The sequence below is a fragment of the Triturus cristatus genome, chromosome 3_1 (assembly GCF_964204655.1).
Source record: "Triturus cristatus chromosome 3_1, aTriCri1.1, whole genome shotgun sequence".
NCBI classification, from domain to species: Eukaryota; Metazoa; Chordata; class Amphibia; order Caudata; family Salamandridae; genus Triturus; species Triturus cristatus.
This window is the reverse complement of record NC_140583.1, coordinates 889572693-889595763: the sequence shown is the minus strand read 5'-3', so window position 1 is coordinate 889595763 and position 23071 is coordinate 889572693. Positions and strand designations below refer to the sequence as shown.

Below are 23071 nucleotides of genomic sequence, written 5' to 3'. Positions count from 1 at the left end.
CTCCTGGATCAGTCAGCAGCTTTTGACACGGTTGATCATAACATCCTGATTGACTGTGTCAGCAATGCCGGGATCCAGGGCCTGGCCCTAAAGTGGCTCTCCTCTTTTCTTAGTAACCGGTTTCAATTGGTATGTCTTGCTAAGTTCTTCTCAAAGAAGATGGAACTACCTTGTAGAGTACCCCAGGGCTCCTCCCTCTCCCCGCTTCTCTTTAATCTGTACCTCCTTCCTTTAATTTCCTCTCTTCGGGAAAGGAAAGTCGTGACATATAACTATGCGGATGACCTTCAATTAGTCTTTGACATTAATCTCCATCCATCTACTGTGTCTCATTTCCAAGACACCATGATTTTCATAAGTGAGTGGATGAATGAAAATCAACTGAAGCTAAACCCCAATAAAACTGAGCTCATCCTTACTGGTGGACTTGCTAACCCATGGAACTGCAACTTTTGGCCATCAACCTTAGGCAACCCTCCCCTCCCGGCTAGCTCAGCCAAGAGTTTGGGTATAGTGGTAAGCAATGATCTATCAATGAAAGCTCAGATCAGCTCGGTGGTTTCTGCTGGGTTTTTTCAACCAACTACAATTAAGAAGATTAGCAGATTTCTGTCTCAGGAAGCTCTGACCTTAGTGATCTTGGCCTTGGTCATCTCCCGACTGGACTATTCCAACTCTCTCTATGTAGGCATCCCGGCTTACCAACTTAAGACGCCACCAGCTAGTCCAGAATCAGGCTGCCAGATTGATCTTCCATCAACCTAAATGGCACCGTATCCGGCCCCTGATGAAAACCCTTCACTGGCTCCCTGTGGTTATGCGTGGCCTTTTCAAGGTGGGATGCACGATTTTTTAAACTCTTCATGGTAACAGCCCAGCTTTTATTTCGTCTAAGATCCTACGTTATGTCCCCACTCGTAATTTACGATCTTCCCATTTAAATCTGCTAGTCACCCCCACATTTAAACGCAAGAAACATGGAGGTTCTCGATTTGCAGTTTTAGATCCTCAGTTTTGGAACTCGCTCCCCATGGAGCGGAGGATGGCAACCTCCTATGCACTGTTCTGAAAACAGCTGAAGACATGGCTGTTCTCCCAGGCGTATGATAACTAGGTCTCTTTCCTCTATTGCTGCTTCCCGTCTCCCTCAGCGCCAAGAAGCTGTTTGGTGAATGAGCGCTTGATAAGTTCCTTATAACATAACATAACATAGACGGGGAGTGCAGTGGAGGGGAATACCAATGGCGTAGCCATATGTGTAATGCTTGGGTTAAGAGCAGAAATGCCTTTGTTCTTCGGGCAGAAAGAAGTTATTGTTCAATTTTCTCTTTGTAGTTTTCATGTGGTCCACGCTGAGATGGCGGCAGCACGATCCAGAGAGGTCAACCAGCGTTTCCTGAGTGAGGTTGGCCAGCCGGCAGCGGGAAACACAGCGTCGTCTCCAAAGACATCGAGGGCATCAGACCTCTGTTATCGGTCCGTATCCGACTGAGCCCTTCTTTCCCCTAGATCATTAAAGCGCCTTTATCTAATTTTGCGCCTCTCTTACCGCTTTTGTCCTTGCTATGCCTCTGCTGAGAAGTACAGCCCTGCGTTTGCGTGAATTTTTGGGTTACTGCTGAGCAGTTCAGCCACTGAGGTGCCCTATGAGAATTGAGGGCAGTAAAGGGGAGGCGGGCTGATGGGGTAAGTACGTATTGAGTCGATATCTCTCTTTATTGCGGGCACGGCTTGATTGCACTATGCCTCAGTGTAACGACCTTGGGCCAGAGGCCTATGGGATCGAGGCGGAGGGAGGAAGTTGTTTGTTGCTTTAAATAGTTTAGAATGGTACCATGGTTTAAAAGGGTACGTACAGTTCCCGCACTAGGGCATGTTGACTGCAGTACGAACAAGTTGATGCAGCGATTAGCTGGACACATGGCTGGTCATCAGCCTACGTGATGTTTGATTCGGGTACATATTTCAAAAGCTTACACATCTGGCCTTCGAAATGAGGCTTATTTTCCCTCTGATTTATTCGTGGCACCAAGTTAAATCTAACAATTAGCCCCTAGCATCCAGATCAAGGGTATTATATTTTCACTTACGCGCCTGGGTAAAACTAGAGAACTTGAGGAGAGAGTGGGAAATAAACCCTAAAGGTTGTTATACTCATATCTACTATTCACTTATTTTAAGACCAGTAGTCTGCTCTGAGCGTGAATATCAGCGCCTTCACTACTGGTATCAGTTTGATCGATTTTAAGTAACTTTTAATCAGAAACTCTTACATATTTTCCTGGTGCGGAGAAAAGAACCACAATAACAAAAATGTGTCACAGGTAGGATTTTTATGGCGAACGGGGAGAATCCCGCATGCCCTGTTCGGGGTATTTAATATAAAGCAGTACTTCGGGCACTGGAAGCGATGATTCGCCAGCGCCAATCTTAGCTCGGTTTAACTGTGGCCCAAGAGGCGTGACATGGAGAGTCAGACGAGTTTTTTGTGCTGGTTCGGAATTGTAGCCCGAATCTCAAGTCATCATCTTATAAGGTTGCCTGTAAATACAAAAATCCTCTCCGGCATCTACGAAATATTTTATGAAGTAAGAAATAAAAAAAAAAAAAAAAAGTGGAGGGGCTGAACCTAATTGCACTGAGTACGTTTGTGGTTTTTTTTTTAAAAAAAAACGTGGCCACGTCCAAGGGGGTTGGGGGCATTTATCCACAAAATGATTCCTTACAAACACTAGATGCTGCAACGATTCCTTTCGTACGACTTACTGCAAAGTTTCCTTCCGCTTGGAAGCAACCAATGCTATGTTTGCTCAAAATGTCCCCTGTGTCTAGGGCGAGTTCCAAACTAAAGATATTCTCATTGTTGACGGCGATACATTTAAATATACAAGTGCTCCCTTTATGAAAACCTCTCTCTGGCTTTGTCTGTTTTTCAATTTTGTTTTGATTAGTTAACAAGTTTAATCACCATTGGGTGAATGCTGAAGTAAGCTGCTTATTTATAATTGGGACAACCTTATTTAATATATATATATATATTTTTTTTTAAACACCATTTTATCACGAATCTCGGCAGCCTATTACACTGATTGCTGTGTACGTTTCAGCAGCATTAAAGAATTCCATACGTTTAACATGCTGCTTATTGGATCAACGGTGGTCTCATGCTGCCCCCCACAGATATATCTCTGAACATTCATTAGGTCATAATTACAAGTCTCTTTGAAGAGGCCAAAAAAATCCCGAAACGCCTCTCAATTATTTTCACCTGTTAATTCATTTTGTGTGAGGTAATAACCCCCGCATAATAACAAATGTGCAAGTACTCCAATTTGAAATTTAAAAAATCAAGGTTTTCGGTTTTTGGTCATGCGACTGTGACATCCGTCATAAAAAACCATTTGGGCCTAGCGGGATAACAGACGCTGATGGCTGGGCTAACCCCCCCCAAAAAAAAACATTTGTTTGGCTCCAGCCAGTTATCTGATTGCTTCGGACTATTCCGCAGGCGAATCCTGCAGTGACTAAATTACTGCAAAACTATTTTCCTTCCGAAAATCGAGGTTTCTGATAAACAAAAATACATTCCAGTGGCTAGATTGATCGGGAAGAAAATACCCCTTTTGGTGTGAAAATGACAACAGCCCCTGGCAGTGTTCGGAGGCACCGTTTCTGTGCCTTTGATGAACCACACAGGGGATAAAACGCATTATTTCCCACCACATTGTATTCAACCCCTGTTATCGTTGTTCTTTGGGTAAGTTCGTTAGCGCATGGGGATGCACCATTAACCTCAGCCCCTCACATGAAAACTGAACGTTGATCAAGGTTTCCACACGTATGATGAAGAGAGCTCTTCCCAGAGTCTCGGCCCAGAGGTCAGCAGTATGCCAGGTTAAGCACATGGATTCGGATGTCTGTAAGTAACTTGACGGTCATATGAACGCGGCAGCACTTCTGTTCAAGACTAGTGGTGCACATGATCTTATTTGTGAGGTGCGCCTCAGTTGGATTTTAATTCGAGTGCAGGAGCTGTGCTCAGAGGCACTGTCTTCAGCCATTGGGGTCGCAGGTCCCTGGAAGGCAAGGGTTCAAGCCCCGGCAATGGTGGCAAGGGTTCAAGGCCCAGCAATGGTGGCAAGGGTTCAAGCCCCGGCAATGGTGGCAAGGGTTCAAGGCCCAGCAATGGTGGCAAGGGTTCAGGCCCCTGCAATGGTGTCAAGGTCTTCTTTCAATGTCAAGGCTGTCCATCTGCACCTCCCCCCAATCACTGCATATTGAATGGTGGGGTCATGACCTCGCTGTCTGGCATGTACCACCTTTCATTCGCCGGACTGATCAGCTCTGAGGCCGAAGTCGGGGGATAGTGACTTGTGCAGTGGTTCCTATGGGAGGGAGGGGGGCATGGCAGGCTGTTATTAGACCAGCTCCCTCAGTGTGTCCTGGTGACTCTCGGTGTGCCATGCTCTACCCAGAGGTAGTGAGAATGGTGCAATCTATGGCAATGAGTCATGTTATTCAGCTTTCTAGAGCACACTATTACCCGTGAAGGTGCCCTGGCGCAGCTCTCACGAGCCTGTCTGCCTAGAAACAACCATCTGTAATAAGAGCATGCGTAAACACACACGACTCCCCGCAGGACAGTAGCGCACACTCTGATGCAGATTATGCAAAACCATTTACATAGAGGTAATGTCTACAATCCCTAGGGTGGGTCCCTTATGGGCGTCAGTCACCCCCCAAAAAGAAATACACATGCAGATATAGTGCCAGGATCCCACCTTTTTTTTAGCATCATAGCCCAGAAGTGAATTGGCCTCCCAAGATTACGGTGGGACGGTCAACGGGGCACCCCACCAGTAAGGGAAACTGGGATAGTGCTGAATTTGCATCAGGAGTCATGGGGTGGGGTCTTGCTAGCGCTCAATTTTGGGGCCCGGAAGAGATAAATGGGTAATGTAACGCCATGAACTGGAAGCAGAGTGATACAGCCTTGGGCTCAACATCATGTATCTTCATAGCATCGGCTAAAGCTTCCTAGTGTAACTTAAAGGCTCAGTACTTATTCCTTTTTACATCCGGAGTCTGGTTCTGTTTAGGAAGGTGACAGTTGAACTGTATCGATTCCCAGCACAGTAGGTAGAGGCCTGCAAAGGCCACATGAATTGTTGGCTGAGGGCCCCAGGCTAGGCACCTCCAGGCAGTCTGTGTTGGCTCCACTTGGGTACAGGTTCGCTTGCTTACTGAACCCCTGGCCAGAGGCCACCAATTTGTACGGGTCCGTTTATTTACATTTTGCTATATGGTTCTTTTTTCAAGCTTTCCACCTCTTTACGAGGGGTGGACAGGGGTCTCTCAGTTCAGATACGGTGCCTAGAAAAAGGAGGCAACGCATGGTAGCCCCCCCCCCCCCACCAGCTACGGGTGCTACTCGCGGGCCAGGGTGGTTGGAGCAGGGGTTGCCAAGCTATACCAGAGGGCAGCAATGGGTGTAAAAGGCACCAGTTACTCACATGATACAGGCTTGCAATTGTTCTTAATGGGTGTTGGGTAAGCCCGGTTCCGAGCAAGGCAGTTTGCACAACTCTTGGGGGGTCTTCAAAGTTGTTTATACATTAAGTTCCATCTTACTGTCCTTCAGATATTAAGGCGGAGCCATCTTTCTCTAGAAATTGCAAGGCGTAGGTTCGCCACCCTTTAAACTGTAAGAATGTTAGTCTGCAACCATCCTATGGAAGGTAGGCGGACCCAACAGAGTGACGCCAGGACTTGAGTAGTATTCAGTTTACCCCCTGTTGCAATCCTATAAGGGTCTACCGTCACATTTATGAGGGGATAACCAGAGGGGGATCAAATAGGGGTCAAGGGTTGTTGGGGCACTAGAACGTACCGAGTCACTACACTAAATGAATGTGGTAAGACAACTCCTGGCATGTGATTGTGGATTAGTTGGAGGCTCTTGCCTGAGTCGGTGTCGACAACTGATGCATGCTACGAGGGCGGTATGATGTAGAAATATTCTGAATTCATAGGTCAGGTGACATTTCCGGCAACCTACGGTTCTACCCAGGGTGCTCAGTTACAGTGACCATCAGCCAATGATTTGGCTCAGGTTCCAGGGAGGCTGAACAAGTCTGCCAGTGGCGGAACCCACTTGTGGGGTATGGACTCCCGGGCCAGGATATGAAGATAGTAGAAGCCCTCAGTGCATGTTTCCCGGGACAAATGGAGTGAGCATGGGTACTTTTACGTTAGCCTCTGGCTTTGGTGGAAGCTGAGATCAGTGGGAATAGTTACAGTACCGGGGTGGAGTGAGCCATACATCTAGGGAGGTAAGTTGCCTGTCAGAGGGGTTCGTATGGCTACAGCTGGTAAGGTAAGGTTGTGGTGTAGCCATCCAGCGGAAAGTACTTAACGCTAAGTTGGGGCAGAGGCACATCTGGAAGCACCAATGGAAGTGTGGTCTTGGGGTTGGAGAGCTGTCCCATGGGGAGGTGGTGCATTTGTCAAGCAGGGGCGGAAAGCTCTGATATCATCGGGTGCACAATCATATGGGCCCTTATGGAGGACCTTCAGCAGTAGCTGGGGGATGGCGAGTTCGCCAGTGATCTCTTCGCCCTATGGCGGAATTTCTTGCAGCATAAAAGGGAGTCTACCCCAGATGTGGACTGAATTACTGAACTTTCCCCGTGGAGGGGTGTTGATTTATGTAGGCACTGGGCAGGCAGGAGGGGTACTGAATTGCTGGTGGTCCTGGACCTTTTTGCTCTACCCCGGGATGCCTGGAGTTGAACATTTTGGGGGGTTTGCCTGGTGACAGGTACCCCGGCAGGGACAGAGCACTATGCGGTGCCATAGTGTATGTGTTGGGATGGCATGGCGGGTATTGCCTGCCCATCCCTCAGAGATGAGGGGAAGTTCCTACTAAGGTATGGATGCCCTTGGTGGAGGGCGTGGGCAATGGCTAAGGAAAGGGGCCTTCTGGCACTTTCCATCCTGAAGTGTTCAGCTGTGACGGAAGGTGGAGACACCCCTGTATCTTTGAACGGTTTTGCTGACCTGATGTCATGCATTCTCCTAACAATAAAGTATGTCTCTGCTGTAGCCCCTTCAGACAATCTGCAAAACCAACCTGTCCGATTTAATGGACTGCAGCGGTGTAGGTGATGGCGAATCCTGCCACCAAGTGGATGCCTATGATGATACGTGGGCAGACTAGGAGGGTTTGGAAACTGCGGCTGGGGGGGTTGGTGGACTGACCCGACCGCTGGTCACCTGACCCACAGGGCCGGTAGGAATTGTAGCCATGCAGAGTGTTGGGAGCTAGTTCATCGCAGGTGGCTGGGTAGGTAAAGATGCCGTTGCACGCCCCTTACATGGCCACGGAAGGACCAGAAGGAGGATTGAGGGTGACGAGGGTCGATAAAAAGGCCAAGGACCTGGCTGTGCTTAAAGCACTCCAACGCCAAATCTGCCTTATCTACGAAGAGACGGAAGCCATCAAAGGGCATGTACATGAGTAAGGACTAATATCCCCAGAAAAGGCAGTCATCATCAACCAGACGTGGCATTGCAGAACCACTTTTGATGAAACCGCTCTGCCTAGTGAGTCGGTGGTGTCAAATCTGCAACAGATGGTGAACTTTACTGCTTCCCTCCCAACGGCAATAGCCTGGGAGAGCACGGCCCCAGCCTTTTCTGGAAACATTGGCAGCACCTGCGAAACCGTATCGGGCCAAAAGACCTGCAGCGTTCACACGCCACAGTGTAAGGCAGGCGGAAGAAAAGATCTTTTTTCCAAGATTTTCCAATCTCTTGGATTCCCTGTCTGGGGGCACAGTAGGGAATGCGACAGAATATGAGTGGGATGTGGAGGCTTCGACCACCAAGCTATATGGGTAGAGTGTTGGGTGAGGACATTTGGATCCCCTGGACTGAGTGGTGGCAGCAGGCAATCATCCTGTTTACAAGAGCCTGTGTTGGGCTTGGACCGAGTTCCAAGCAGGACAGTTCTGATGGGGACACTCCCGGCTGAGGCACTTCAGTCAAGACATTAGTTTTGACTGCCACCAAGGGCAAACTAAGGTCCAGGACCTCAGCTGCCCTCTGCACCACCATCGTGAAGGAGGCACCCTAGCGACGGTAGGGGGAGATAGCATGCCAGTATCTGCAAAGTGGGATTTAGCGCTGGTGGCACCCGGGGCAACAATCTTTTTTTTAGCATCCCCCCCCCCCCCGGCCATGACCACCTCCTCAGATTTTCTCACTACCACCCGGCAAAAGGGCCCCTCATCTCTCCATAACACCTGTCTCGCATATATTTCATTTGTTTTGAAGCACTGGTAAAGGCTGGTTTTACTAATCCACTCAGCTATTCACTTTAAATACAGATCTGTTCTTTGCAGCTGGCAAATTAACCCTCTGCACAACTTTATGGTGAGTCAAAACTGCCACAAGGCAAAACTTAAATCTCTCGCTCTCTAGCAGGAACATTAATCCCAAGAGTTATTTTGACATTTTTATTGCTGCCTGAAATCTGGACGCACAAGGAACTCTATATGAGCTGCTTTTAAATCATAAGTTATCGCTAAACACAGCGACCCACCTGAGGTCAGCGCCTCCCCCTCCAGGAAAGTGCCCAGTGCGGCTGCACCAGTGGCACTGACCTAATGCCATCCCTGCATATCTAGAGAAGTTTACAGTCCACTGGCTTCACCCAGATATTCAACCCAGTCTAGTTGTTCTTTATAAGGGTGGTATTCTTCAGGGCCCATTGACTCCTCCCAGAGTCCTAAACCGTAGGAATAGGGCTCAGGCTCCTTACCTCCATGTCAGAGTCCGGAATGAGACTGGGGATGGTGCCTCTGGTGGGTGCCAGAGGTGCCAGGAGAATCTGCCTCAGGATCAGCATAGGGGAAGTTCGAGGTGGCACAAATGGCGCCGATCAGGATCCTTCTGTGGATCCTTGGGGCACAACAAGGAGCTGGGCCGGAGCCGCCGTGTATCCAGCAGGGCCCCTCCCAAAACCCACGGGCCCAAAGTAGCACAGGAGGTTAGGGGCCGCCCAAAGATGAGGAGCATGGCCTCAATAAAAATTCTCGCAATTGGGCAGGGGTCGCTCCGGCAAACTCAGGGAGGGACAGAGCCGACCCAGACACTGGCTCAACCGCAGAGCCAGGCCTCGAGTGGCGATGCTCCCTTGTCGTCCGACGGACAAGGCAAAGTTGAAGCACACTTTGACTACTTATTTCTGTGGGACTTAAACTTGCCCAAATGGCTCACCGACTTCCACAGCGACAGTGACCTCATACTCCATGACCGCTCCTGGGACCTTTCTCTCGACCAGCACCATAAACATCGCGACTTCGCAAGTCGATCCGCCATGAGCTTGAGGGATTGCTCCCTCAAGACCTTAGGGTGCATGCCACTGCAGTCGGGGCAGGCCTTCAGGTCGTGGTTCCACTTGATGCACCACAGACAAACAAGGTGCGTGCATGTCACAGACATCTGTCGGTGAAAGGCACCACTTGGCTTGACGCCGGCCTTCTTATGAGGACATCCCTGCCATGCCAGGAGGTAAACCTCAAAAAGACTTTGACAAAACGTCGATAAAACCTAGTCACAAAGTGACTAAGGGGTAGTTCTTCTCACGATCTGCGTTGGCTGGTGTGGAAATAAATAAACTGATATCAGCACGGCTGTGTTGCACCCTTTTAGGCACCACAAACGTCACTTCTGGGATGGACGACACCAATGACGCCACATGGAGCCAAACAATACCACCTACCGGCGTGCAAGGGTACTGATCACAAAACATTTCCAGATCCAGTCTGATGCCTGGGATAATTCCAAGGTAAGGAATCTGTGACTAGAAGTCTCTATCAGATTTAAAATATAGTCAAACAAAAGAAACAATGATGCCAGATATCTTCCAATGTTAGTTGGAGACAAAGGAAACAAGCATTTCTTTTTAAATTAAATAAAGTGGAAGATAACAAGGATTGTCAGGGAAAAATCCATTCCCCACAAACTCAATACGAAAATATGGTACAGCTTGAATAAAATGCTGTCTTGTGGCGATCACCTAATCATGCAGTCATGAAATGGGGCAAAACACATTTTCAAACGATGACAGCAGAGAAAGGTTTGCAAAAATACAGAGAATGGAAACGGATATACAAATTAAACTAACAAAGGGACGACTCAACCCAAAAACTGTTATGTACCACAAGTACAAACATAAGCATGTAATTTGTGTTCTGTTGAAGTAGTAAAGCAAATACTCTTATCAAACCCGATCTTATTTACAAAAAGGAACATTTGACTTACCTGTAACAATCAGTTTGTAGCATGTAGTGTTGTAGATTCACAGGCTTTGCAAACAACAGCCATCTAGTATTGGGCTCAGAATACTACAACTTATTTTTCTTCAAAGTTCCTTCATTTTTTTAGGTGACTTGTGGCATCTCTACACTGAAACCCCCAATGCACAAGGACACAGGCTCCAGTTTAGTGGTTTTTTTTTTTTTCTCAAATCAGGCTCAGACGATGTGTTACAAGACAAAAGTGATCCTCCCACAGTATGTAACTGTACACAATATGATGTGACTCACCTATTGAATATAATTATTATTCAAGAAACACAGTAGCAAAAGTATTAAAATTCTAACAAACCCAACTCCCTTGCTTGTCTGAACATACCCACAGTTGGATTTGTTTGGTTTCCATATTTCCAAGCCATTTCGTAGTTCAGTGCTGCATCCTTGTAAGCCTGCTCTTTTTCCATTATATATCCCATATATTCATAGGCTTTACAACAGGACTGTAAATACAAAAAATAATGTTAACATAGTATAGAAAATCTCAACATTTGAATAACTATACAGTACTGAGGAGGATCACATGTATTCATTTTAAATTCAAAAAGGCAGGTTCTATTCACAATTAATAATAATGGCTTGCGTTATTAAAGGTATTCTGCATTCTTTATTAAGGGGAAAACCTTTGTAAACAACAGGTCTTCAAGTCAATGCTTGTGCGTGTTCAAGGTATTGCTGAAAGTAAACAAGCTACTTGTAAATGCAATTCTTCAGTACTCTAAGATTTTATAGATTCAGCAACTATTCAAATATTTCCCCAATGACATGATGAGAACCCTCTTTGAAAAAAAGCATTCAATCTGTTCAACCTTTAAACAAACCTGCAAGAGAGATCTTTCCCAAAGTAATTTAAGTTTACTTTTATCGAGATTTCCCGGCACTAGAGCGACGCCTCCCTCTACCACGCCCTTCCTCAGATTCTAAGCAAACATGCAACCTCAACAAATGAGAAGACTCACTGGGGAGGCCAAGGGGCATTCATCTGCATTTACAAAAGTTAGGTATGAAAGGAAAACCCTCCACCCACTTTGAGTGGCCTTTTCTTCTTCAGCACTTGATGTTTCCTGGATGCAGGTGATAGTTGACTAGAATACCAATCACTGAATACCTGGAAGTCAGGTGAAGAGTTGCACCATCAACACATGTTCTTCAGCGCTACTTGACTCTGCAATATCATCGTTTCCATCAGCATCGAACATGCAGTACTCACATGACACCCGTAAAGACGTTCATACGGTGGCATTAAAGATGTTAACCAGCTCCATACTAGCCATGAAGGTCACAAGCAACCCTTCCTCTTGAATGGAAGTAAGCACCACTGTGGGGGGTCCCCTTCAGAGCTGTATTCTGGAGTGGTGTGCATAAGTGCAATAAGCCCTTGCAAACCCTTGTTAATAGGTTCTACTGACAGGGTGCCTGCACCTGCCACTTACTGTATCTGTGTATTGCTTGTAGATGCATCTGTATGGAAGCCTGCTGTAGACCTGGCTTGGTTATCTCAGTAAGCATGACAACATTTTGCATGTCTCACCAAGCACCTCCTTGCATTACTCGGAAATGACCCACATGTTTGAAACCTGGAACACATAAGGCAGGCTAACAGTATCTGGGATGTAATGTAGAACCATGCTTATGTCCCTGCTCAGGAGGAAGCTGCTCACCAGCAATCAGAAGTGAGAGAGCTCTGACATATGGAGCAGCTCAGGCTATCAGGTTGTGCCCGGTTTCAGGCCACCACCACAATGTGGCAACTGCGCTCCAGGAGTCTCAGGACCAACAGGTGCTGCGAGTGAACAGGATGGAAAGTGTAGAGGAACTCTCCTTTCCATTACACAAAGAATGCATACCTCAGTAATCCTGGATCCAGAAAACTGTGGGTGAAGACAGAGCAAATGCTGTTTCCATGTGTCATGTAGTGATTCATCATTGGGACGCTCCAAGCGGCTGAACAGTTCATCTACTAAGGCCTGTTCCAGGACCCACTAATAGGACTCACACCCTGACCTGCTGCCATTGCTTGCCTTCTGGATCCTGATATCCAGATGTCCTTTGAACTGGGGGATTGGCCTAGTTTTGCTTAAGACTGTGGAACACTGCTGTCATGTTCAAGGTCATCACCACGATAACTCGGTCTATAGCCAGTATTTGGAACATCATAAGAGCGTATTCGACTGCTAGAGCACACTGATGTACATCTGAGTGTGGCCATATCCCCTGCCCCAGAGCAAGCCCAGATGAGCTCTAAAACCCTCCAAGAACAAGTCTTTGACCAATGTGACCACAGGGATTAGGAGAAGGAACATCAAACCTACTATCAGATGTAGAGGAATCCAAGGTCTTTTCATACTAATGCATCCTGTGACCTGAACCTCATCCTGCCAGTCTGAAGATGCTTGCCTTTACTGCAGTTTAAGATCCTCTATCTAGATGCCTGCTCTGAGCCAAAATGGCCAAATCATGATGATGCAGGAAGGTATGAGGTCCAGCAAGGCCAAGGAATGTCTGTCCAGCACCGTGTAGGATCACCTGTGTCAGACTTTAGATATCAGCAATAGGGACATTCATAGTTTCATCTGTAAGGTGAATAGATAGGGTGAAATGGTAAAGAAAATATAAAGAGCTTTGGAAGAATGAGGGTAGCAGAGGACGATAATTGTGCATCCGGTCTACTGCTTGCAGTTGATCAGGTGCAATGACAGTTTGCTAAAGGCTTCGATTGTCACTACAGAAAACAAGAGGATGGTAAAAGTTTGAATTTTGTGGTATAGTAAGGAAAGGGCTTAAGCCTTTTCACATGTACCAAGTGTAATTACGTATTTTGGGGGCCCCTGGCCAGAAATATTTTGGGGGCCCCTGTGTGGAACAACTTTGAATTTTATGACTCATTTTCGCTGAGACCTGTAATGCTTACCAATATTAAATTATATGTTAAAGGCCGAGACAGAGAAATAGACAAAAATAAGATAGAGTAAAAGTTAACTTTCCCAGGAAGGTGGGTGCCCTGGGCAATTGCCCACTTTGCCTCTACTTGTACCCCTATACTGTCTCTTCTGAACGTTCAGTCCTCCATGACTGGTATTTCAATACCTCTTCTGGGGTGCTGTGCGGCTGTGTTGTATGTTGCATGAACGGGAACTCAGTGCTTGGTGAATGGTGCCATCTTCAACAACACAATGCACGGAGCACAAGATGGTGGTTCACGGCTTTAACACTTATATGGTCTGTCTCTGTAAATTGCCTTGGGGCCTAGGCGAGCCTGAGAGACATCAAGTAGTAATTCTGGGAAAGTGTGATTTCTGGGCCGTAATCGACATTCAGTCCAGAGATCTGCTCAGTTACAACACCAGATCTGATCGTAGGATTTAAGAGTTTACATTTAAAAATGAAGTAATTTCATACACTCCTGGTGGCCCCCTGCTCTGGGCACCGCCCCCAAGCCCACGGACCACGCACGCAACCTGGGGTTCATCCTTGACTCCTCCCTCACGATGACCAAGCAAGTCAACGCCGTTACTTCTTCCTGCTTCAACACCCTCCGCATGCTCCGTAAGATCTTCCGATGGATCCCCACTGGAACCAGGAAGACGGTCACCCAGGCCCTCGTCACCAGCCGACTGGACTACGGGAACGCCCTCTACGCCGGGACCACCGCCAAACTACAGAAAAAACTCCAGCGCATACAGAAAGCATCTGCACGACTCATCCTGGACATTCCCCGACACAGCCCCATCTCTGCCCACCTGAGAGACCTGCACTGGCTCCCCGTCAGCAAGAGGATCACCTTCAGACTCCTCACCCACGCCCACAAGGCTCTCCATGGCATGGGCCCCGAATACCTCAAAACCCGCCTCACGTTCTACACACCTACCCGCCAGCTCCGCTCCGCCAGCCTCGCCCTCGCCACGGTCCCACGGATTCGCAGAATCGCCACCGGAGGAAGATCTTTCTCCTACCTGGCAGCCAAGACATGGAACTCCCTCCCCACCCACCTGCGACTGACCCAGGACCATCTCTCCTTCAGGAGGCACCTCAAGACATGGCTTTTCGAGCAGTAGCGGCAAAACCCCCCCCCCCCCCCCCTCCCCAGCGCCTTGAGACCCTCGCGGGTGAGTAGCGCGCTCTATAAATGTTTTTGATTGATTGGATAAAACAGATACAAATAAAACACAAGAACTGGACTGTAATAATATTCACAACTGTAAAAGCACTTATAATAGTAGATAGCTGAAGTGATGAAATATTAGAGGGAGGGACACTAACTAGCCGAGGGAAAGATTTCTCGTCACTCACCTTATTATGACGAAGACAACGTTTTAACAACTCGCCGGCCATATCGTACTTTGCGGACTGTATGTAAATATCCGCAAGAAGCAACCAACTCTTCTCAAATTCATCTGCATCAATAGGGTTCCAGTTCATTTTGGAAATGCGCTTTAATTGATTCCTCGCCCTTGGGGTTTGTTTAAGGATCATGTATGCAGTTGCCATCCCCAGCAGTGCTGGTATATGATCCTTCTGTAACGAGACAAAGGTGCTATAAAACTCACATACAAAACACTCCAGTCTGGTTTATTGTTTAGTTAAATGTGATCAGTTCCTTATCACATGATTAATTATCTGTACCATGTAGCAACATCTTTTGGATGTATAACACCAGAAACAACCAACACAAGTTTGCAGATGTTGTTCTTTGAGAGCTGGAAGGTGAGTTACGGCTTTCGTCAACAGAAAAACGAGTTTTCATTTGAAATTGTAAACTATTTAATTTCTCCCCACCAGTATTCAGAACAGTTGCAAGGAGGACTCAATCCCTCCTTTCCCAGGTAGGCTTAATAAATTCTTGTGATTACAGCCATACAATTCACAGAATGCTTGATGGTACTAGGTAGGCTTGGGATCCGTGGGATGCATCACTGCTGAGTGGGCAGAGGGGTTCTCAACTCACCCACCTCCGAAAACTCTACACAGCATTGATCTTTGGTTAAAGTTTGCAGTTACACACACAGTAAGGGAATATAGGTTACTCTATACGTGTATCTTCGCATTGTCTTAATGACGCTGATAGAACACACTACAGCACCATATGTATTTGCTCTCTTACAATTGATAATAAATACAGAGAAGGAGATTTTTTTTAATGTAGCAAAGATAAAAGAGTAATCACGACTCTGGCTGCTGCCAATGAAAATGGAATGCACCATCACCAGTTTTAATCAACCTTGCCCTAGGAATGATGAATTCAACTGCCAGAAAACATGGGGCTGTTCCTGCGTGATTGATATCGACTTAGCCCCGAAGAGGAATTCCCCTGCATCTCATGCTCTTGGCTAATCAGCGTGCCCATGCTTGCATGGCAAAGTATGTTACAACTAGTGGCCTTTTTCAATGGGCTCATTTGGCTTGCTCCTGCCCCATCTACTATCTCCCTCTGGGTCAGTTCCTTGATCCTCCCACCCACCCCTCTCTATCTTGCTCTCTTCCACCTTTGTCTAAGATCTTTGTTACCACCAGAAGCCTTTTTCTTTCGTTGCTCCCTTCAAACTCTCCCACTTTACCCTGTCAATGCTCTTTCTTAAGCCCACCCCTTCCTCTTGTTGCCCCCTCCTGGTCTTCGACCCCCACCCCCAGTGTTTGCCGGAAAAATCAGTGTCTTCTCCTCAATGCTGAGCAGGTCAGAATCAATGATGGTATCGGCAATGTTAATAGTTCTGGCTTTAAAGGAACGTTGTACAGTAATGTGAAGCAAGCAGAGAATTATTGATATGCATATGCATTCATGTTGAAATCAAAGAACTGCAGAATAACATTGGTGTTGGTTAAAAAGTCAGGTGACAGTTGCACTGTCAAGCCAGACCGAAAAATCCATGTAGGGTATTGACTGTTCTCCTCCCATCTGTGCTGACGCCAGAGAAACACCATAAATGATCTAGTTATCTAATACACTTCAATAGCATTGTAATGTTATATGTGTGCTCCTGAAAGTTCAAGCTCAGGCAGCTGGATGGATAAATAAACAATATGATCACATTTGTGTGGAGAGCAAGCACTTTTTAGGTCGAATCCTACAAAACAGCACATCTGTCTGGTTTGCTAAAGATTTATTTGGGAAGTTCTGAAAGCTTCCCTGGGAATTCATTTGGCCCATTGGTTTTGAGTTTTGTAACCTACAGTTGCTTGCTTTCTATTTGCTGGCTTTATTTGTTTAATACTGTGCAGCATGTCTTTGTCCCTCCCGCAGAGCACAGCCTGTTACCACCTCTTTGAATGGCTATTTGTATTCTTCCACGAGTGCTTGCTTTATGTAAACAGGCCTTTGAATTTTGTTCTTATCTTGTCACTTTTTATGTGCATTCAAAAGACAGAGGTCAAATGTCAGGCTCCGTCTTCCAAGGGAGCTTGGCATTTGCTTTTCTTTTTCGGACTTGAAGTGAGAGGATTTATGTGCCAATCTTGCTGGCTACTGGGGTTGTGAAAGGAAAGGCTTTTATTTTTAGCACACAACATTTGAATGTGTATAAATGAACTTTGCAAATATGTCAGAATGTATCAGAATTGGGAAAGCACCAAAAGCACATTGTGTGGTGGAAACACATATTTTAATACTATTAAAACAAATCAGTACACTAGGTGATGCCATTTCCACATAATATTGGTTATGCACTGTATAGTTCTATCAGTAAAACTGCATGTCTGTGCAATTGTAATGGTCACTTCAATTAAAAACGTGTTGTCTGTAGTGGCAGTGCACTACCAGACCATGGTTACTCTACACTACGTCTCGCCACGCCACGCCACTCTATTCCGCTCCACTCTGCAAAACTCTACTCCACGCCACTCTATGACATGCCAATCCACGCCCCTCCACTGCACTCTACGATACTCCACATCCCTTCATTCCATACTACTCCCCTCTACACCACACCACTCCACTATGACAAACCACTCTAATATATGCCACTCCACTCTATGCCATAGCACTATAAGACACACCACTCTACGCAAACTCCACCATACTTTATTCCACTTTACACCCCTCCACTCTATGCAACTCCCTCTACAACACTTTACTCTACTGTGATACACTAGTGCACTCTACGACAATCTACTCCACAGAACTCCCTCTATGCAACTTAATGCTACTTTACTCCATTGTACGCCACTTTACTCTATCCGCCGACACAGTATGCCGCTTCACTCTACGACAATCTACTCAACTCTATGCCACTTCACTCTACACAACTCACTCCAAGCCACTTTACTCCAATCTATGCTACTACACTCTATAACACGCCAAACCACACCACTCCACTCCTACTCTATGCCACTCTACAACACTCCGGCTACGCCACTTTATTCCACTCTACAACACTCCACTCTAGGCCATGCACAACACTCCACACCACTCTATGCCATTGCATTCTATGGCAATCTACTACACTCTAAGCAACTCCCTCTATGACACTATGCCACTCCACTCTGTGATACTCTTCTCCCTCCACATCACTCTACTCCACTCTATGCCACTAAATTCTATGCCATTGCACGCCACGTTCAAATCTACCACACTCCACAACAATTTGACACTCCTTTGCCTACTCCTTCCACAACACTCCACTCTATTCCACTCCACGACAATTCACCACTCCATTCAATGCCACTCCACTATAAGACACTCCTCTTCACACCACTCTCCTCTACACCACTAACTTTTAGCCATGCTGATTAGCAGCCACGCTGGCTTACAACATGGCTAAAACATTGGAAAATCCAAGAACCCTTGCAAAGGTGAGACCTATTGGCTTTGCCAATGCTTGTTTGTGGAAGGATACAAAGTCTGCCCAATCAAATCATGTACTCCTACCCTAAACATGTGGACAGAGCCAAAGCCCCTCTGCTGTAGATTCCCACACGTGTCTGGCGACAGCTACGCTATCAAGCCAGACCATAACTATTGACATTTGGAAATTTAACAATATTGCACATATGGTGGTACAATAGCATGCATTCAGTAGAAGCAAGGTACCATGCATACCCACCCACACGAACTGTTGAAGAATTCAAAAGAATAATGACCATGTTAAACTGGGCAGGCAAGAGGAATAGGGTACAACTGGATATATGCAAACAATGGTGGTACAGAGAGGGTTGCAAGACGCTGATTTAGAGGGTTATTGAAACTAGTTTATAACCAGAGAGTCTTCGGAGGAACAGGGCCTCGATACACTATAGTTATCAAAATTACTTTTGACAACTCACAAAGGAAGGTGGAAACACAGTTGGAAACCTCACATTTAGTAAGAACAGCTGTGCACAGTAGAGGATTTGTAATAGGCTGCCTAAGATCAGAACTGCCCATTTCCTGCAGGCACTATTATGGGCAATTCCAGAAGCTGGGTTGTAACATGGACATGACTTAATGCTAATATGGCGTTTGTGTAGATATGGGTAGCTTATACTTGGGTGAGGCATTTCTAAAATTTGAAGACGCATAGACTGGCACCATTCCATCACCTCATATGTACATGTGCTAAATTGCAGGTTTACCTGAAACGGATTGCAAGACGTACTCCAAACATAAAAATCTGGATCTGCAGTTGAGTTGACAGGCCTGCCTACTTTACATAATACCCTTTATAACCAGAATTAAAATGAGAATTAAAAAAACAGAACACCAGAAAAAGAGACTGAATTAGATATGTAATGCAATGGACTTTGCATTGTCGTAACATAAGCGAAAGCTTGGAGGACTACTGAACATGTGGAACTCTTGTTCCATCCAGATAAACGGCACACGGAGACTGAAATTATACAGCAGTGTGAAATACCACAGAGGTGATGTTGCTCTCCAGATCCAGGGACAATATGTTCTAACTGTAGTTAGCACTCAAACATTGAAGGGACTCGTCTCCATATGGGAGGCTTATAAGGTGGTGGTCAGGGGGCAGGCCTTGTCCCTTATCTCCCATGCTAAGAGGTGCGAGAGAGCAGAGGTGGTTCGCCTGGAAACTGAAATAGCTGAAATGGAGGAGGACTTGGAGCGGGGAGTTACTGATGAGAAAGTGCATGTTCTCAGCCTCAAACAATCAGATTATAGAGCGCTGGTCACGGAAGCCGCTAAAGGGATGAGTAGAGAGCAGCAAGGACGACTGTATGATGTGGGGGATAAGGCCGGAAAGTTGATTGCTTGGTTGGATAAGAAGGAGAGAGCGAGCAGGGTGGTGCCAGTTGTGGAGAGAATGGATGGAGTGCGTGTGACTGACCCGGTGGAGATCGTTGACTGCTTTGCGGCCCATTTCCGCGGGGTATACTCTCCGGTTTCTGTGCGTTCGGAGGAAGATTCTCATCTGTTGCTTAGAGACATTGCATTGCCAACCCTATCGGAGGCTGATGCAGTATTGATGGAGGCGAAGTTGTCGTCAGATGAGATCGCTCTGGCCACTCGCTCGATCGCATCGGGTAAAGCTGTGGGTCCTAATGGTCTTCCCATCGAACTATATAAGTTACGTCCTGATAAGATAGCGCCGCATCTTCGGGACATGTTTCTCGCGGCACGTGCGGCGGGCTTCCTCCCCCCCGACCAACGCCTCACCAACATAGTTGTGATACACAAAGAGGGGAAGCCGCGAGATCGCTGCGCCTCCTATAGGCCCATTTCGCTGTTGAATGCAGAACCCAAAATTCTGGCCAAGGTATTGGCTAATCGGCTGGTTCGGGTCGTGGGCGACTTGATTCATCAGGATCAGTCCGGTTTCATACCTCATCGGAATACCGCTCTAAATTTGAGGCGGTTGCACGGCGTGCTTGCTAGAGCGGAATTTATACGTGAGCCGGCCATCTTGGCATCTTTAGATGCTACTATGGCGTTCGACACTTTGGAGTGGCCATATATTTGGGCCGTGTTGGCGAAATTTGGGTTCGGCCCTGAGTTCATTGGTTGGGTAAAATTACTATATGCTGACCCTCTGGCTCAGGTGGTGGTGAATGGTAGGGTATCGGCTCCCTTCGCACTGGGGAGAGGTACGCGGCAGGGATGTCCGTTATCACCCCTTCTCTTTGCACTTTCTTTGGAGCCTCTCGCCGCCTGGTTGCGTTGGGAGCCGTCGTTGCGAGGCATTAGATGGACGCCGGAGTTTGAAGACCGTGTCTCCCTCTACGCGGACGACATCCTTCTGTATCTCACCTCTCCTCGACAGTCGCTAATTGTATTGGTGGACGTACTGAATTCTTTTGGTCGCAACTCCGGCCTGGTCATCAACTGGGCCAAGTCGTGTGTTTACGCCCTCTCGGGTGAGGCCCCCCCTCCTGCCACGGGATTGCCCTATCCAGATTGCTACCCTGGGGTTCAAATATTTGGGAATCTTTATCTCACTTGATCCCGCGGTCCGCTATGAGCGAAACCTTCTCCCTCCCCTCCAGCGATTGAAGGCCGACGTCGCGAGGTGGCGCCGACTTCCGCTCTCGCCACTCGGACGGGCGGCATTGTTTAAAATGATGTCGCTACCTCGTTTTTTGTACGCTTTGCAAAATACTCTAGATGTCGTGCCAGCCCGTTATTTCCGGGAGGTGGAGGGTCTTCAGCGCCAATTGTTTTGGGACGGGCGGCCGCGGATTGCTCTCGCCAAGTTGACGCTCCCTTGGTACGATGGGGGGGTCGCCCTCCCCGATATTAAACGATACTATTGGGCGTCTCAGTTGGCGTCAGTGAACCACGGGATATACGGTCCTGCCCTGAATCCGGCCTTCAAGATGGATACATTTCTGCTCCCGGGCGGAGACTATAATAGAGCGCTGTACTCGGTGACCCCGGACAGGCGGTTGACAGGACCCACGCAGGTTGCGATACGTGTGTGGCACGCGGCGAATGCTGCAATGGGGTGGAGGGATCGCTTGACTCGGGCGACGCCGTTGTATGCCTCTGCGTGGTTGGGCTGTTTGTGGAGATCGAAAGGCTTTGAGAAATGGGATATGATTGGTATATGTAAGGTGGGTGATCCTTGGGCGAAGGGGTCTTTCAAAACGTTTGAAATGCTTAAAACTGAATATAAATTAAACGATAGAGAGTACTTCCGGTATGCTCAAGTCTACCATGCGCTATGTTCGGCTTTTCCAGACGTTGCTGCTATCCCCGAGTACTCCCCACTGGAGGATAGAGTGTTGGATGGCTACGTGCCCGACAGCACCATCTCTCTGATTTATAAAAAACTCATTAACGATCGCGCGGACTTGCTGCTCCGTCTGCGGGAGGCATGGACGGGCGATGGCTTGGAACTGGACGATGAGGACTGGGTTTCGGCGGTGGCCTCCCCGAAAGAGGTGGCGATCCCAGCCCGCTTACGATTCGTACAGCTAAAGATCCTTCATAGAGTGTATGTCACTGGGCCCGGTTTGCTGCGCATGGGTTACTCGATGGATGGACTGTGTAAGCGGGGATGTGGCCTGTCGGGTACCTTTCTCCATATCTTATGGGAATGTTCGGAGGTTGTGCGATTTTGGAACGGTATCCACACCGTAATGGAGGAGGTCACGCACGTTGCTCTGTTGCCAGAGGCTAGGAGGTGCTTGTTGAATGTCTGGGAACCGAATGATTGTAATGCGGCACAGACGCAGTGGGTGACCTTGGGGTACATGGTGGCTAAGCGTAACATTGCACAGCTGTGGGGCTCCCCGAGGCCGCCCACGATCGAGGTATGGAAGGAGAATATGGACTGGTGTATGTTCAGGGAAAAGACGGTGTATGTGGCGAGAGGCAAACCAGGGAAGTGGACTAAGGTATGGAGTCCATGGAATTTATATCGAGGACGTATCTGCACCCCGCCTCTGCCATTAGAGATCGATATTGCTTTGTCCCCCTAGCCACGCATTCTGCGGGATGGTATGAGGTGTGTTCCATGCTTTGCTCTCCCGTTGCCCCCCTCTACCGCTTCCAGACAAGAACTGCTTTGGACACTATACGTTGCTCCCCGTCCTGGGAAGAGCACGCTGCTATTTCGGACTCTCATTGCCTTGAGTGTGTTTTATATTTAATAAAAAATTAAACTGTTTATTCCGATTGCTACTGGCCTATGGCCGCGGCCTGTTACATGTGCACACGAACTGCCGGGAGCTTTGCCTCTGGTTCATTTGAATGTGTGGTGTTGCACTGCGGGCCCTCGGGCTCCATAGCGGCCGGCCCTGGTGGTTGTAGGCCCTTGTCTATTTTATTGTGTACAAACGGTTTCTAATAAAAATTTTAACAAAAAAAAAAACATTGAAGGGACTGATTTTGTGCCCAATATTGTAAATGGAAAGTCATATCCGCAGGTGAAATGGCCATATTTTACTATGTGTATATGCATGTCAAATAAAGAAAGTAAAATGACTGATCCACAAGATGATCGGATTGATTTTTTTTATTATATCAAATGGCAGTAAAAAACGAGTTACTTTCAGTAACAATCTTTCTGGTGTATACTCTCATTGTAGATTCTACGTCAGGTCTGGATGCTCAGATTACGCTTATCTCTTTCATTTTATTACTTAGCAGCCTTAACCAAACATTACCATCAAAGACTACAAATCCCATGAGTCTCTGCAATAAGTCAACAGAACAACCATAGAGAGAGTCCCATATAAATGGCATCAAGGAACAGCACTTCTCTTTCTTTGCTGCTCAGCAGCCAGATAAGTGCTTTTCTTGATGCCTTATGTGCATG

The 23071-nt window shown here is 47.1% G+C and overlaps 1 protein-coding gene across 1 annotated transcript in view; it reads right to left on the bottom strand.

The window, feature by feature from the left end:
- The window catches only part of TTC21B (tetratricopeptide repeat domain 21B), a 557642-nt gene that overhangs the window by 108907 nt on the left and 425664 nt on the right, over window positions 1-23071 (bottom strand). The window contains exons 26-27 of the mRNA XM_085645393.1: window positions 14670-14894; window positions 10702-10822 (exon numbers count right to left, since the gene is read on the bottom strand). Of these exons, the coding sequence (XP_085501519.1) occupies window positions 10702-10822; window positions 14670-14894 (346 nt within the window). The remainder of the gene's footprint in view (window positions 1-10701; window positions 10823-14669; window positions 14895-23071) is intronic.